This window comes from Neopsephotus bourkii, unplaced genomic scaffold (genome assembly GCF_033783945.1).
Source record: "Neopsephotus bourkii isolate Nb327-2 ecotype Australia unplaced genomic scaffold, CSIRO-AGI_Nbou_v1 NB_107, whole genome shotgun sequence".
NCBI classification, from domain to species: domain Eukaryota; kingdom Metazoa; phylum Chordata; class Aves; order Psittaciformes; family Psittacidae; genus Neopsephotus; species Neopsephotus bourkii.
In genome coordinates, this window is record NW_026900624.1 from 5896521 (window position 1) to 5913966 (window position 17446).

Consider the following 17446-nt stretch of genomic DNA (forward strand, 5'->3'; position numbering starts at 1 on the left):
AAATAAGAAACTCATGCTTATGTTTACATTAAAGTTTGATGAGCATAATATATTTGTCACATTCCCACAATTATTCCCCGAAAATACTATAAATATTATTTTGACAATGTAATTACAGTTTTTACTTTAACAGTGGCAGCGAAGTACTGGCACCAATCCTCCATACAGAAAGCCTAACAGACAAAGCAAAGATCACACATGGAAACAGGCAGCTCTTATGATCAGGGCTGTCCTTTATTTATTTGGCTAAAAAAAGTCTGTTTAAATTAGTGTCTGGTTTATTTAAGCTGTAAAACAGAAATAGTTTAATTATCCTAGCAGTAAGCAAAAGGAAACCCCAAATACAAAAATAAATGGAAGTGCAGATTTTTAAATTCTCTTTTCTGCCAAGCAACTGAAGCACGTTCAGCACCACATGGACTATGGGTCCATTCAGGAACCACTCTTTCCCACTTCCTCTCCCTTGAAAGAAAAGCGAATATGAACTTAAATTGACAAATGTCACCTATTAACAGCTCAGGATGTTTTGACTCTGTATGACAAGTAAAATGGTTTAAGTTTTATAACCACTTGCTCTCTCATTCCATGTAAACCAGTCCATCACATATGACTCGTGCAAAAATCTGAAGAGTAATAATTTATAGTATTTGCTCTCAGAAATCTTTCAAAACCAAACCAACAACTAAATCCCCAATAAAACAGCATGCATTCTCCTCAACAGATAAATATAGAGGGTATTGATGTGGGATGAGAGGAAGGATTAACTTTCCTTCCTTAGCCCTGCTGGTTTAAATATATTAGCCATTGTGTTTGAGAGCCTGCAGGATACAATTTAAAAGTTACATCTTCTCCAACTGTAGTCACATTACAGTGAAATCCATGTAACCAATTCTGTGTCTCCACACTTGTTGTCCAGACAGCAAAAAAGATCTCTGTTTATAGGCAATAAAACTGAGCAATGGTTTTCCAAATGCTTTGGGTGAGCTCTGGATATTCACTATGCTGCAGTATCTGTCTAGTAAAATCTACCGTTCCCTCACACTTTCCAGGCATATTTTAAAATGTTTATTTTTCATATATAAACCACAAGCAGTATTTTGGAAATGAAACTATTCAGAGCAACATGATTAAAGAACTACAAAAAGCTGTGAAAGATGAATGTGTTGGAGATTTTTTAAGAACAAAACAGAAACATGAAAGATACCAAACAGGAAATAAACAAGAAGCACAAAAGAGAAGGGCCAGGCTCATTTGGTCAATACTGGCGTTCATTAAAGGCTACCTAAGTTCCACAGCTGACCACTCCGTTTCTCGTTCCTGATAATTTAAAATACAGTGCTGAATGACCAGTCATGCCAAATGGTAAGGTACCGGGGAAAAAAAAGAAGAGAAAGTTATCAAAAACAGGCCAGAGATAGACTCCTATTCTAGTATGTAAGCCCACTGAAGCACCTACCCCTGATTTTCAAACTAATGAGTTCTGTGAAAATACCACCTGACACATTCTGAAAAACTCCGAGTATTTACTTCTAGCTCATTTTCCAGTTGCTAAGATTGTGTCTTCTTAGTGGAACCAAAAGTGTAAGTGTTGCTGTTGCCATTGCCTTCCAGGAGAAGAAAATAAATGAACAGATAGATGAATATTGACAAGAACCAAGAAAAGGGTAAGGATACATGGCTACCCATTTAAAAAAGAATAAAGGAAAATCAATTTAGTGTTCTTCAGCAGGTTTGGGAATGTCACCTTCCCCTGCTTTTCCACACCATCAAAAAAAGTCTCATTTTTCCAGTGCAATTCCAACCAGCAAATGGTCGAGTACAGAACTAGGAAGAGGTGAGAGCAAAGAAACATTCCATGTTTCACCTCACTGAGTAAGGACAGAACTGAAAGGTTTATTTCTCCTATCGTCTTTCGAGGAAGTAGAAATTATTTGAATCACTTAAGAGTTATTTATTCATTTTTGTTTTGAGGAATACTTTTGCAAACATAACTACTCAAAGCCCCTCATTTTACTCAGATTCTTCTTTAGGAAAACAAAATAATTTGATTAAACATCTCATTTTCTGTAAAGCCTGGAAAACATTTTTTTAGAATAGATAAGCTACCCAGTGCAGCTGCTGTGAATTTCTGATCTCCTAATTTCTTTTCAGGGACTTCTTAAAATGTCAACATGATTTTCTAGCACTACATGAATTACAGCATAGAACTCAGTGGCCTTTTAAACACAGCATGCTTTCACCTTCAAGAGTTCAAGTAATCAAGTATCTTTCTTTGCTCAATTGTGTGATGTCTTCCTGCAGACCCTGGGAGAAAGTTTTTGCCTTCTTATTTCAAAGATGAAATACTTCTAAGCTATCTGGCTTCTGCAAGAAATAGTATCTCTGAAAGCTATATATAGCCTAGGTTCCTTACCTCTTCTTTTTGAAGCACACACACACTCTCCCTCATGCCTTTTTTTTTTAATCTCTATGAAAGAGTGATGATGTTTTTATTTTTAGAGCTCTGAATTCCAAGGTTACTTACTGCCACTTCTTCTGCAGAGTATGACCCTTCCACAGTGGCAAACTAAAAAGTACCTTTCAATGCACTTTCTTCCTAGACCACAATCGACCTATAAGGCAGCAATGGGTCAAGAGCAATTGCTTTTCATTAACTAGAAGAAAATACACATGGTAGCTGATCAAGTCCAAATTAGTTTGATAACTGGAGAACACTGACTGAAGCTGAACCCAGGTTTCAGGTAGTCCTTACCTGAAGAACATCACAGGCTTCCTCCTCTTCTGTTCAAAGCAAGCAGCATTTCTTTATCGCTCCCTTGTAAGTACATGGCATTTAGAGCATTTGTAAAATGTTTAAAACAAGATATTCCGTATTTTCCTACACATCCTCCCTCAAGAAAGGAGCTGTGAACAGGTGTTAGGCATATGATATTCATGTTGCTGAACATCCTACCAGAAAATGATCGAGTTACTATAATAAGCCCAGTATTAAAAAAATTACATAGAGTCATCTTTCATCCCTGCTTGTAAAGGAATGTTTTAAGTTCTGTTCTGAATAGAGTATATGTAGAAGTTTAACTACACCTGAACATTTCACAGAAAATTGGAAGCAAAGCCAAATTCCTGTTCAAGGATTCAAGCTTATCATCTATGATAATCTACCCACCGTTTCTGGACTTCATAACATTAAGAGCGGTGAATGACCTAAACCTTTGTACAACAAAGCTGGCACATCTGGACCCCAATTTTGAACAGATGCTGTTATCATCTTCCCATTAACGCATTTTTATGCAGCTTGCCCTGGTAGATTAAAACCCCTAAAAACTTAAGAGGGATGGTATCAGGACACCATAACAATAATAACACCCACGCTACTTGATTTAAAGCTAGCTCAAGTATCACCAGCAGCCTTAAACTGAGGAATGCTGGCATAATGCTCAGAGCACCTCTCTCAGGCACACACAAACAGCACAGTATTTCACTGCAGCTGATATGGTGCAGTTGCATTCAGTTCTGTTCAGAGAGGACAATCAACTCATTCAGAGAACTTGCACAACAAATTATCCCATGAAGGGCAGCTACCGGGCATTCAATGCCTTTTTTATCCTAGAGGAGAGAAAAGTATTTTGGCAGATAAATGCTTTTTAAGCAATTATGCTGGAATTCACAGTACATTCTTCAGCATCAGCAGTATTTTGAAGCAGTGAAAGGTTTGAGAAGATCTATTTACAAACAAAAAAGATTAAAGCTCTTCTGTCCAGGATGGGGTAGGGGTGGAAATCAATGAAAGGATCAGGTGGGACACAGCCTATAGAATATATCCTTGCTTCAGAACAATTATGCCCTTGCTTGCAATTTATCAAGAAGAAACAAAGTTATCCACTTTTTCCAGATTTCAGAGATGAATCCTAAATCCAGATCTCACACTCTGGAATCCAAAGATCCATCATCTCAACAAACCTCAATGTACCTTTCCTGAGGTCTGGTAGATTCTGCTGGAAAGCTTAAGATTTGCCATAGGAAAAAGGAGAAAAAATAACTCCACAACCAAACCAAGACACATGCTATGAAGTGAAGGAGATTTTCTACTTGGGTTTCTGACAAGGATATTTCCTATGTCTGCTGCAATCCCTAACATACTGAACTATTTCTTAGCTCTTAAGAGATCTGGGTCTGCTTTAAGTTCAGTTAAAGTTCATCTGGCAGCTTCATCAGCCTGCTCCTCTGGCAAGTGTTCTTGATCTTTGTACCCACAGCAGAAGAAAAAAAACAAATCAAACCAAAACCCCTTGTTACGATGAGACTTTTTTAATTAAACTAAAACAAAAGAGATGTGCAGAGGGTACTATGAAAATTCCATTAAATCGATATTCTGCAGACACTTAATGATTTGTTGGAAGACTGTGGTCTCAAATCACTTTAAAAAAAATGTAACAGACCTTACTGCATGCAGCATTTCTACATGAATAGATGGAGCTCCTGCATCTTCAATCCCTATGCAAATTAATTTTGAATTGGGGAGAAAGGAGAAGTATTTGTCATTGTCTGCCTTCCCACCAGGAATATTCAAGCTCCACATCCACTTCCTAGACCTTCAGCCTGTACAAGAACACTGAGGTGAAACCCAGTTGCCAGATACTGTCCAAGGAGTGCAGCATTTGAATTTTTCTCTACTTGATAGAACTTGGAGTTCTATCTTCTGCAAAGAAGAGGGAGGACTGCTGGAGCAATTAGAAAACAGAGCATTTACAAGTATGTGTGACTTCCTTGTCATAAATCAGTCTTGATGCTGTTCAGACATTTAGCAAACTGTCAAACACTTGTTTAGCATCACTGCCTATCAATCCCCTGCACTCATCTAGCTGTTGGCTTTCACTGTGCAACTCCTTAGAGCAAGGTCTCTTCTCTAAGTACTACATAATATGAATTGCTCACTACAAATTAATACTAGGTATCATAAGAAACTACAGGAAGAGAAACCAGGCTATGAAATGCAACTAGTGTTGGGAGGTAAGCAGGGAGAGATGTGCCAAACAGCTATCTGTAGCAACACCATACAGGAAGGGCCTAAAAATGTTCTTTTAATATACGTATAAAAAGAAAGCAGAATATTACTACACGGATGACTGGCTTGCAGGTGGAGCTGGACAACCTTTATATGCCATATGTAAGAATTAACTGGTTATTTTTAAACTTCTCTGAAGCCTTAAAGAGATATTCCAGGACAGACATACTAACTCACCTTCAGCTTTTCTGGCCCACTGCCTCAGTGGCATACCATATACTCAAACAACAATTTTATCTACAGTTGGCAGGAACAAGTACTTTACAAGCTTTCAGGAATTCATCTACCTTTTTACAGCATTCAAAAAAAGAAAAAGAGATATGCTGAAAAATTGTATTAGAATTGTTTCAGCAAATACACTGAAGAGGCAAATTAGCCATGAATGTAACACTTGGGCCTAAGATAAACTATTACAAAAAGTCTTTCTCCTAGCAAAGAAGATACAAAGCAGTCTGGATTCAATCGAATAAATCTTAGCAACGGTTTATAATCGCATCACTTTGCACAGCACTTCCTTTTTGGTGCTTGGATCATGTCTCGTCCCTTAGAAACACTACACTGGTCACAGCAGTGGCCTAAGAATACATAATTTATTTCATTTCTGGTTTTATCCATTACAAATTGTACTACACTGAACTTTAGTACAAAAACTATCACACCATTCAGACTTAACCAGTCTTAACAGTTACCAATGGATAAAGAGTGAAAACACACCACAGGGAGGCTAAACTAATTTTTCAGTTTGCATGAAGAGTTTTTAATCTCTCTTCTTCATAAATACAATAATGTATGAACTTCAAATTTCTTCAGCCTACAATGATTTGATCTGGGAATTTTTCACAGGGACATGAACTGAACATTTAGTGTTGTTCACTTTGTGATACAGCATTAATACTTTATCCTTGTATTTTGCTGCTACGAAGCAACAATAAAGGATCTAAAATACCTGAAGGATATAAACAGGCACCAAGGGGGGTCATCAATCCAAGCAGCATTTAAGGGCAGAAATGGGACACACATGTAAATGAACAACTTGAAATATTCCACTTAACACCTAATTATCTGCTAGAACAAAACAGATTGCTACTCTAGCCCTGTGACCTGATTTCCTACGTGAAATAGGAGGAGAATCAATCATGAAGTAGAAATACAGTTAATAAACACAGTAATATTTACTAATTTCAGCGGTTTCTTTTGTTTCAACTGTGCTATCTGATTTTGCGTCTCTTTTGGAAGTATGACTAACAATCCACAGTGGAATGTACTGTTAACTTCCGAGGTATGCCCTATGGAAGGGGTTGGTGCTCTAGGCACTAGCTAATTGTCACTCAGAACAAAGTTGAGCAAATCACTCAGTAAGGAATTAGCAACGCTTGCTTGTCTAAAAAAATTTTTTGTTGCACTAACTTACATGGAATACCCAGCCACACTCATCACAGATGTTTCACAGTGAGATCAATACTACACACATCATCAAATGAACCATCTATCCTGGGGCAACACATACATTTCAGTTATAACTCACACTCATTTGTTGAATAGCTATGTAGAGTAACAGTAAAAAACCACTTTTTATTGAAATGTTATTAAAAATGTTCTGGTCAATGCCTGTTGTTTTTCAATAGTGATAAAAAGAGATTTTACAACATCCTGTGGCTAGGAAAAGGAGTCTAAAGCAGTTAATCAAATTACTCTGCTCCAGCCTCTCCTTTGCTTTTTGCCAACTAACATTCACTGTTGCTTCTTCAGACCCCAACAGCAGCAGAACAGCACATGTATATGATAAACTATGAAGGAGGGGTCAATTGCCACCAGATTAAAGAGGAAACATCAGGCCATGCATGTAACCAACGAGAGCAAATGCTGGGAGGCACCAGTGAAAGGTGATATTCCCATGCTGCAATTCCTGAAGCTTTGAATAAACTGAAGGTGGGAACTCCACTTCCCCATGGCAGCCTCCCGAGCCTACTGCTGTCAAGGACCCTAGTCCTTGGAGTCAACATCAGGCTGGACAACAGCATTTCAGTTCCTATCAGTTTTCCTTTTCTCTTACTCGTCTAGGAAGAGGTTCACAACTGTGGAGCAGGACATTCTTGCCCTTCATGACTCTTCCCAGTCTTCCCTGTCCAACTGTGTGACACAGCTTTAAAGTCACTCCTGTGTGCTATCAGTTCCTCCTCTTAATAGTCACTGAGCAAGCCCTCCTTTTCCCACACACAGGGTTTAGTTCTGGTCCTCCCACACTGAAGGGCTGTGCATCACCAATCCTTCCCTGGAAGAAGGATTCCAGCAACAGATGAAGGAGTGAACATGGCTTAAGCACAATACTGCTACAGGCCTGAAAGGCTTCATTTTGAGCCAACTATAGCAGCAAAAGGAAAAAAAAAAAAAAAAAGAGTATCCTGGACTAGAGTGCTCTTTCCCATCTTCATAAAGGTGTTTGAGGGTAAGTTAAAGTATGACACTAGTTTCATTTGCTTTCACAAAATGATATAAAGCAGCAACAGGAACCCAGTAAAAACCTCCTCCAAGTAATGGGAATGAAAAGAAATAAAAGTAGCAAGAGAAACCAAATGTTCCCTACTCTCTGTAACCACAGACAGTAAAGCCTGGGATCCAATGCCCTATATCAAGCTCCAAATACACAGAGGGAAAGAGATTATATAGAAGAAAATTACTGAAAATGTCTTAATATCGAGTGAAATGAGATTGCTAGAAATGAGGAGCAAGAACTGCCATTAAGGAGAGATACTGCAGTCAGATTTTCTCCTCATTGCATGAAGAAAAACTCTCATCCATTAGGGAAATCTGAACACTACTCAAATCAGTGCTTAGCTCTCGGCACTTACCCTAACTGGCCAGCAACCACAGTACAGAAATGAAAATTAAAAAAAAATAAAAAAATATTATAAAAGTCATAGCCAAAATTTGTTTCCTGGAATCATCTAAATTATTTCAAGTGTCATCAAAATAAAAAGTTAATATCCCTTTGTTTCACTATGTTTGCAGATCAAACAAAAAGACAGTAAAACAGCAGAACGTATTTGGAATGGAGATATTACAGGAACCTTTCCCTTTTGCGATTCAAATAGGTGGGTTAATTTTAAAGAAGTTTCCACATACATTTCCTTTAACAATCTACAGGGAATAGTTGAGCAAAAATACAACTGGACTATATCTGAGGCTGGATTTTCTTCAAGCAGTGTAAAGAAAACCACTCTCTCCTCTCCCCCCAAATTCTTAACTACGATTCAAGAAACAATTAAACAAATCTATGAAAAAAATGCATCAGTAAGATGACATCATACCATCACAAGACTTTGCACATAAGAAAATATAGTGCAGGCTACATGTTTAACAAAATCCATAACCTTACCAGTTAATAACAATTCTTCTTTGATTTGTATTCCATGAAGCAATTTGATCAAATGGACAGATGTAGAGATGAGACCCAGGTTCCTGTTATTAAATCAGGGGAAAAAAACCCAAACATTTTATATGAAATACACTCAAAGTGAAAAGGCTTTCATTGAAGTTAATAGCAACTCTTTAACATCTTCAGAAGCTCTGAAATAGATGGCAGTTTCTCCTACTTAACTGTGCCTGACTATCAGTAGCCACACTACTACCACTGGAGGCAAAGCAAACAGGTTTACTGCATTAGCTTCCATATTAACAACTTTGGATATAGTACCTTCAGAACCAAGTACCCTTTCTTCTCTTTTTGCTATTCCTCTAAATCAGATGTCAAAAATTAGCAGGTTATTCCTGTAATTTAAACAGCTTTGTTTGTGTAAAAACTTTGCTTTTTTGAAGTTCAAGTGTTTAGGGAAAGTGTCATTGTACACTACTTAGTAATAAACTTTGAGGATTTTATATAACAACAATGTGGTTAGTGACCACCAGCAAACAAACAACAGGGCCAGTTCAAAAGCAAGCATACAAAACTCTTGGAGGGAAGCAGGGAAGTTAATCATTCATCTTTCTTCAGTGAGAAAGAATTATAATTAGAATGGTTTCGGTTGGAAAAAAACCTTTAAAGGTCATCTAGTCAAACCCCCTTGCTATGGGCAGGGACCTTCCACTACACCAGGTAGCCGAAAGTCCCATCCAACCTGACCTTGAACACTGACAGATACGGAAAAACATGGCAACAGTGAGGATAAATAAGTGAAGTGAAGCCATTTAGAAGCAAAACCACCAAAATAATTCTACAGCCAAAGATCAGCAATCCTGGCGGTAGACAACATACACACCAGGATGTGCATGCTACAGAGTGAAAAAACAAAAGTCAAAGAATGCAGTATAAGCAGATGAAATTTTCAACTCAGATCGCCGTAAGTAGATTGCATCTATCATGCTAGTGAAAAGAACAATCTCACCAACTCCCAGCCCCACAATTCTGCTTCCCACATTTTGTAAACATGAGTAACTATGGAGCTACAGCAACTTACAATAAGAAACCCAGTCTGGCTGAACATCCAGCCAGCAAACATCTATAAAAAGCATATAAACTCTGTTAGAGCAGCTCCTTGACCCACAACATGAGTGCTAGCACTGCCAGGACAAAAATGCAAGAGCCTGAAATTTACATTGTTCCACAACTACTGCCTTCTAAGAAAAATCCTGCAACTTTGTGGCATTAACAAAACTCTGCCCCAGAACAGAAGCTGCAACTTTGTCTCATGTCAAAATTGACTCCAATAAACCAAATTTGACAAGTCCTATGAACCCAAATTTTAAGAGTATGCTCCACAACAATTCTTCATGATCTAATGAACTTACAACCGCGTTTTTTTGTTGGGATTTTTTGTTATGTTTTTTTTTGGGGGGGGAAGGATGGGTTTTGGGTTCTTGCGGGGATGTTTGCTTTTTGTTAAAGAACTGCATATAGACTTAGCATGTTTTCAGTAACTACAGCTGGCTGTATCCCAAGCATCCCCTGGATGTTGCAAAGAGAGTCTAAATAACTTACGGAGACAGACCGACCTCTTACCATCCATTAGTATCAGTTTACCTCTGTATGTATCAGGGTTGATATGCACAATTCTACATGCCATACTTTGTCATGAGTGCCAGACAGATACACATGTACCTTAAAAAACATAGTAATCCTGTAACTGATAATTAAGACTATCTACTTATTCATTATGTTAAATAAAGGAATTAAAGAGAAAAAAAAGATAGTTCGGCAGACTTCCAAAAGGTTTATATCATTTGCCTGTAACTTGTACTAAGGACACAAACACTCTGTTCTAATTATTCAGCACTACCCCAAACTCTGACCTACAAATAGGTCAGCTATTTCTGTTTCTTGCATACTTAATTTCAAGTGATTGAATCAAGCAGGAAATACCAGTTAATAAATCAACTAACACAGCAGCATAAAATAATAATGTCTATAGAAAACCACACAAATACCATAACATTATACTTTTGGATGGGTTAAAATGGATCATAACTATACCTCATGACATGTTGATTCTTGGCACACTCAACACAGGCATTCCTCAGACATCTGAAACACTCTGCTATAAGCAGCAGGCAGGTGTCTAGATCTACCAATTCACAGGAGTCCTTGTAGGCCTGCTCAATCTCACTTGAGGCACTCCTCAGGATTTCCAGGAGATCCTGAAATACACTTTCTTTTGCCATTTGTCTGAAACAAATAAATTTGTAGTGAACAACAACAACAACAACAAAATGCAATGCTATGAAAAAGCCTGTACTATGACAATCTTCCTGTAAACATGAAGATGTTTCTGCAACAATCTCTTAACTATCCATAGCATATAAGGTCTTTCAAGTAGAAAGAGCAAAAGACATTCATACAATCATTCCACCAGCCTTTTCAGAAGATGAGCTGTGGGAGAGTTGTGCTACCTTAGTATTCCTCACAGCTTTCCAACAGCTCTTTGGAATCTTAATTTTAAAAAGAAGTCTCCCTAACACATGTAGCTAGCATGTTTATATATGACACCGCATGTTTTTTTAAGAATTAGGAATTGCTTTAATTCATGAACACCATTTAGATGTCCAGTACTATATGTTTCAGAAAAAAAGGTATCAGAAGCTCCATTATAAAATACCCTGCCACAAATTTCACCAGCGGGAGGAAGAGAAGTCATGGAGACAGCCAGTGGCTGCATCAGCATCAGTTTCAAGTGTGCGAATCAAAGCCAAGGGAGAAAGTCAACTATTTCAGCAGACAACTATGCCAATACAAAAAATACAAATGTCACTTCTTAAGAGTATCAAGACCTAGGAAACCAACACTACAAAAGCATAAGCATATAAAGAGACACTTTATGAATGGATGAAAGAGCTGCTGCTGCTGCATCACATAGATTGACCAAACTCCCCAGGACTGACAGGCACATTTTGCAGATGCTCTGTCACACAGATATGCACACTTCCAAACTACAGCTATTCACATGCTCTCTTCCCTGTTTTTATGTTCAGAAAAGATACAAGAGCAACACATAACAAACACTGCTAACTTAGCTTTAGACATTTCATGCTGAAAAGAAACCACACCAAAGAGTGTTTCTGGCATTGCTACAGGGAAGTCCAATAAATTCACTCATCTAATACTTCTAACCAGAATCAAAAAAAGGGAAATCCAGATGCAGTCTCCTTAAACCTTAAAACAGGTCTGTCATGTACGCAAGATCAAACAGGAAAGTTAGGATCCAAGACACAAGTTTGAGAAATACCTCCTAAATTATGAACACAAGAAAGTTAGATGAAATGGAAAGTAACATTAAACAAAAGTATATCAAACAAAAGATGTTCACACAGAAAACTATTCCTAAAGGAGAATTTAAAATCTTGATCAAACATTAGTGGATGATGAAGTATTAGCTGCATTCAACTGCTCGCTCTAAGGCCTAAACATTTGCACAACTGGAAATTCTACCTGCTCTTTATAGTAAGAGATCACATGTTCATAAACCAAACTGCAGAAACATAAAATCATTCAGGTTGGAAAGGACCCTTGAATCCAACCGTTAACCTAAGGCTGCCAACTCCACCACTATGTCCCTAAATGTCATGTCTATGCACCCTACCGGTAACACCTTTAAACATGGCTGAAGACTATTTCCCACCGCTGCTCCTGCTACATTCTCTTTCCTCGACTAAATAAAAACAATTCTCTCAATCTTTGCTTACAGTTCATGTTTCCTAAGCCTCTTAACACTTTTGTTGTTTCAACAATGACACTTTCATATTCATATACATCTTGTTAACAGTACACTGCATCCAATTCTGAAGTCTGTTAAGCTGTGGGGTAGACTTGCAAAGAAGGGAGAGCACTTGTACTGTAAGAAATACAACAATGTTTACAAATATCATTAAGTTACTACAATATTATGTATCAGATCTCCAGGAAATATCAGTTTTATTCTACAACCTCCCAGTTGATCAACACATTTACACCATCTCCACCTACATTAAAATACAAAAAACCCCACCACAGCATCAAGATACATTTTGCAGGGAACTAGATGATTTTAAGGTCCTTTCCAACCCTAAACATTCTATGATTCTAATCCTGAGGAGAAAATACTAAAAGTAGCACAACAAAGACCAAAAGCAGAGCTGGCTTCAGTCATAAAGAAAACAGTGGAGCTTACATAACAAGAAAGAAGGTCTGGAATTTTGTTTAAGTTTCCAAGATCTAAGAAAAGACATTCATGGGTCCTGAATCTTCGACGTGGTACACCTCCTGCCGCTTCATGACAGGCATGCATGCCAAAACAGATTCAGTGGCTGACATGCCACAGTACACATGGCAAATGCATCCAGACACAAGTTTTTCTAAACATCAGAATAGCTACGGTCTGGTAAAGGAGCACCCAGCCAGGCCCTGTCCCAAACACACAAAAGCCATGTATTCTCTATTGAGTGAAGACGCCATACAGAACCATTAGCTGTTAGTCTACTGACTTTTTAAACACTAAAATTATTCTAAAATAGGAAAACTCTCTGTCCAACTGCAGTTTCCTTTGTGTATGCCTACGCCATGTGTTGGGTTATCACATGAAACTAGTCATTTCCTGACCCAACTTAAAAATACAGAAATGTACTACTGCCCAACATTCAGTTATTTGAAGTTAGTAGAACAAATTAAAGAAAAGAAAAAAAGCTGCAAGTACTTTTGTGCGCATTCTTGTGACTCTACCATTAAAATGGCACCTTAAAAGTTATTCTTACCTGTAAAAGTTTCTACTCTCATTATAGAGTTATGCAGCAAAACAGAAGTTTCAGCCAGACACTGGATCACATGCATACCAAGCCATTGTGGCAACTTCTTTTTTCACTTTTGGATTGAGTTAAAAACACACAGCCTTGGAGTGCATACATTTCCAGTGAAATACAATGACAAAACTCATCCTAACAAAGCAAGTATAAGGTACACCAGAAAGTGCCTGTCCTCGCTGTGCATGTGGAAGGAGATGTGGACTTTTACATACCAGTGAGGAGAGACAGCACTTCAAATCTCTCTTGCACACTGTGAAAGAAAAATTACATGTGCTCAAGCCAGACATTTCTGGGCAGAAATCAAATCTCTTCCTGCAACAGAAAAGCCTAAGTGAACATTCAAAAAGTATTCCAAATGACCACGGAATGACTTAAAGGCTCTTTGGTATAAAGCAGGATTCTATTCAGAGGAAATTTTAATCAACTCTTACTTAAGCAATGTAATTTGAATGTGCGCTACAAAGGAATTTAATTAAAATCATCCTTCTGCACAAAAACTAAATTTTCAAACTAGTGAGGAGGACAGGAAGTGTTTAGCTAACACTAAGAAATCAGGCAGGAGTGACTTCAGGTCACTGTTCCAAGCAATGCTTAGAAATATTTTTAAAAAGAACTGTATTTTTCCAGCAGTACGACAAAGATTCACATACATATAAAATAGCAGCTACAAGTATTTAAAATGTACTTCTTCCAAGGATTTTGCTTTCACAAGTGTTTCCCTAATCTTTAAATATCAATCTATAAAACTAACAAAAAGCCTGCTAAGTAGCTTTTAGATTCAAAAATACCTTTCAGAACTGCTCTGTGGGTATTCCACAGATTTCTCTTTCTGTTACTCTGTTGCCTAAAACAGGATCTTCACAATTTGTTACTCCCACCTGTCCTTGATTTCAGCATCAAGTATTCTGTAGGAATACAAAAGGAAGCAGAAGCAAAGGGTAGAGCGGCCCAGCTCTCGGACAACGAAGACATACACAATTTCTCATTAAGTCAAAACAAAGAATCAAAATTTATGAATCCATGCCAAAAGAAAGTTTACTGTCACTCCTTGCAAGACCTACATGTTTGACTTCAAAACTGTACAATTCTAGTGAACAGTTAAAAATACTAATGCAACCCTGTTCAAAAGAGCAGGTCTCCAAAACCCATGAAATTAGTTAAGAACTACACAAAGAATCCAGAAGGTTGTAAATCTGCATTTCCAGCCCATGTTTTAGATACTTACACAATTCCATACCTATAAACAGAGACCCTAAAAAGCCTTTAAAGCATTTAACTTCACAATATCCTGGTAATAGAATAAAACCACTTTCCCCCTCTTGTAGATCAGTAATGGAAGCATAAAGAAATCAATCCTCTGCTCAAAAGCACTGGAAGTCTCAGATAAAGCACACAGCTGAATTCAGTCTCCCAAGTTCCACACCATGGTCTCATAACTGAGGCAGTATTTTCTCACCTTGTTTGCTTCTGAATTACAGACCACTAGCACTCACAATTTAAAATTACTTTGTTTTCACAAGCACTGAACAATCACATAATAACAAAAGAATAGTCATTAAGTATCATAACTTCAAATACCAAACATCCACTGGCTTGCGTCTTCTGGTTCAGCATTTTCCAGTTGGCAAATTTATTGCCAAAGTTCCTCTCAGATCCATTCTGGATGTGAGCTAACACTACAGCTTTGTCCTTCTGGAAGGGCAATTACAGTGCCTCTCTTCTGGCCTACCTGTACCCACAAAACTCGGGTATTTGGGGGAAATATCTACTCCTCTGTCACTGCCAGAGATTTCAGGGAAGGCAAGAAACAGCCAGGGAAAACATCAACATGTAAGACCAAAATCTTCACAGGTCCTACTCTCTTCCAAGATAAAAAGTACATCTTCACTCTCCCCCCAAGTTTGACTTTTAAATCTGGATTTAATTAACAAAAACAGAACTGGGAATTAACAAAAGTAGAGCTGGGGAGAGAGGAGGAGCAGAAGGATGATGGTGGGGGGAGGGCACCCACCACCACAATTTTATGCTAAGCTACTGAGTTTGATTTCTTCATTCTTAGGTGCAAAGCTGTTTGACCCTTTCTAACAGCTACTGTTAGGAGTGAGCAGAAGCTTCACATCAACCTATGCCTCCTCCCAGCTCCCAGGCAGAGGGAAAAGCATTACTCTAAGAATTGTCACACAGCTGAACATCTGAACCTTTGCCAAAGCCAACAAGTGGTGTGCAATACAGCCACAACTACCCTCCATACCAGCCCCATGCTTTTTCTCCTTATCCTAACGCTAAGGGGCATCCAACCTTTCCTCCCACTGAAGCCCCTGCAGCCCATTCTACCACACAGCAGTTGCCCTCAGTTGCCTACAACCACCACCCTCATCTCAAAGCCTTGGCCTCGCAGGCCCATGAAACAGCCACCGGGCAAGGCCGCAGACACACACACCTTGCCCATTTCTAGCCACCCTGCAGCGCTCAGCGTGGCCTTTCGCCCCATAGTGGCTACCTGAGCACACGTGCCTTTAGTGCAACTGCTGTCATCTATGAGCGGGGAGGCACAAAGTTTTCCTCCCTGCCCTGGGTGTGCCTCAAGGCAGATAAGCAGACTGCTAGCTCCTCATGGGACCCCAAAGGAGCAAAGCGAAGGAGAAACATGTCACCCTACTGGCCCCGGGCCCCACACCAACAGCCCCTGGGGGGAAGGAAGAGATTTCACAGCAGGGAGGGCGGCACACGACAAGCCTCTCTGTGGACACTGCGGGACCCTTTCCCTGCGGACCCCACTGCCCGAGGGGCACGAATGCGCTGGAAGCAGCAGCGAGCCAGACGCCTCCCAGGCCCGCCGGTAGCGGCTGTTCCCGCGGCCGGGCTTCCCTTCTCCGGCGCCCATGGCGGCGGGCGGCCCCTCCTCCCCGCTACCTGTGCTGCGCCTCCCGGAACAGGCCCGCCAGTACCCGCACGCTTTCCAGGCGGGCCCCCGGCGCGGCCGCCACGGCCGGCAGCGATCCCACCGCCGCCATCGCCTGCCCCGGCACCGCCCAGCTCCGCCTCCCGCCGCGCGGAAATGGCGGCGGTCAGGCCCCGCCGCACGGGCGGTGGGCCTCGAGAGGTTGGCCCGGATCCCTGCGGGGTAATGGGCTCCCCGGCTGTGGGGACACGGGCGGGCATCCGGACTGTGTCCCGTGTGGGTCCAGGGAGTGTAAACCACTGTCTTTTCCCGGTAAAAAGCAGACCGTGAGGACAGCGGGTTTTTTTTTCAGTTCCGCCTTTTTCCGCGGGCCCGTGGACTGTCGAGGTGCCGACCCTCGGCTTTCCTTATGGAACGGAGCTCTGTGAAGGCTGGCTGCTCACCGCAGCCATCGGGTCTGGTCCTTCCCGTCGTCCCAACTATGTGCAGTTAGGGTTTCCAGCTCCAAATAAGCGTTTCACTGCGTTCTAAACATATGTATGAAAAATTAACGTAGGTACAACCAGCAGATCACAGCTGCAGTGAAGGAAGCAGTGGAATACACTGAAATCTGACAGCATAGTCACATGTGATCTGTGAAATTTACCTGCAAGTTACTAATTTTGTATTTGGTTGTATACTGCACTGTTTGGGAAGGGATGCTATTTGTCCAGCAATCCCCTTTAGCTCACTGACTTTGAACTGACGTTTTGCCTGTCTTTTGTCAAACACAAATCTGATAAGATTTTTTTTCTTTACCTGTTACAAACACACCTGTTTCAAGATTTGGTTGGTTTTTTTAAGCATCTTATGTTCTAAGGAGTCTGGTCTGTTAACCAGCTTTTACTCCATAAGTATGCAGATTTTTCACGTAGTATACTGAAATGTTACTTTGCAAAATATTTCAGATTAAATAGCTGAAAATACAGAATTGGCCATAGATATGGTCCAAGACATCACTATGAGGATGCATTAGTTTTCTAATTCAAACTACTGCATTGTTAAGGTTTCAACCTAACCCCAGCTGATATAAAGGAAGGCAAAAAAAATCATGCTTACCCTGGGGTTAGATAGCACACAGCAGCTCCACATATAAATATTTTCTTTTTAAGAGCACATAGAAAGCAATGCAGAATGGAAAAGTCTTTTTTTTTTTATTTATTTATTTTATTCTG

At 39.7% G+C, this 17446-nt stretch overlaps 1 protein-coding gene across 5 annotated transcripts in view; it reads right to left on the reverse strand.

Annotated features, from left to right (window-relative positions):
• The window catches only part of ATXN10 (ataxin 10), a 114579-nt gene extending 98197 nt beyond the window's left edge, over window positions 1–16382 (reverse strand). For 4 of the 5 annotated variants that reach the window (XM_061358644.1, XM_061358653.1, XM_061358627.1 and 1 more), the window contains exons 1-3: window positions 16244–16382; window positions 10533–10724; window positions 8442–8524 (exon numbers count right to left, since the gene is read on the reverse strand). In XM_061358644.1, coding sequence (XP_061214628.1) covers window positions 8442–8524; window positions 10533–10724; window positions 16244–16344 — 376 coding nt within the window. In that variant the 5' untranslated portion in view covers window positions 16345–16382. The remainder of the gene's footprint in view (window positions 1–8441; window positions 8525–10532; window positions 10725–16243) is intronic. The other variant, XM_061358662.1, reaches the window with a different exon arrangement.
• Between the last annotated feature and the right edge of the window lie 1064 nt (window positions 16383–17446).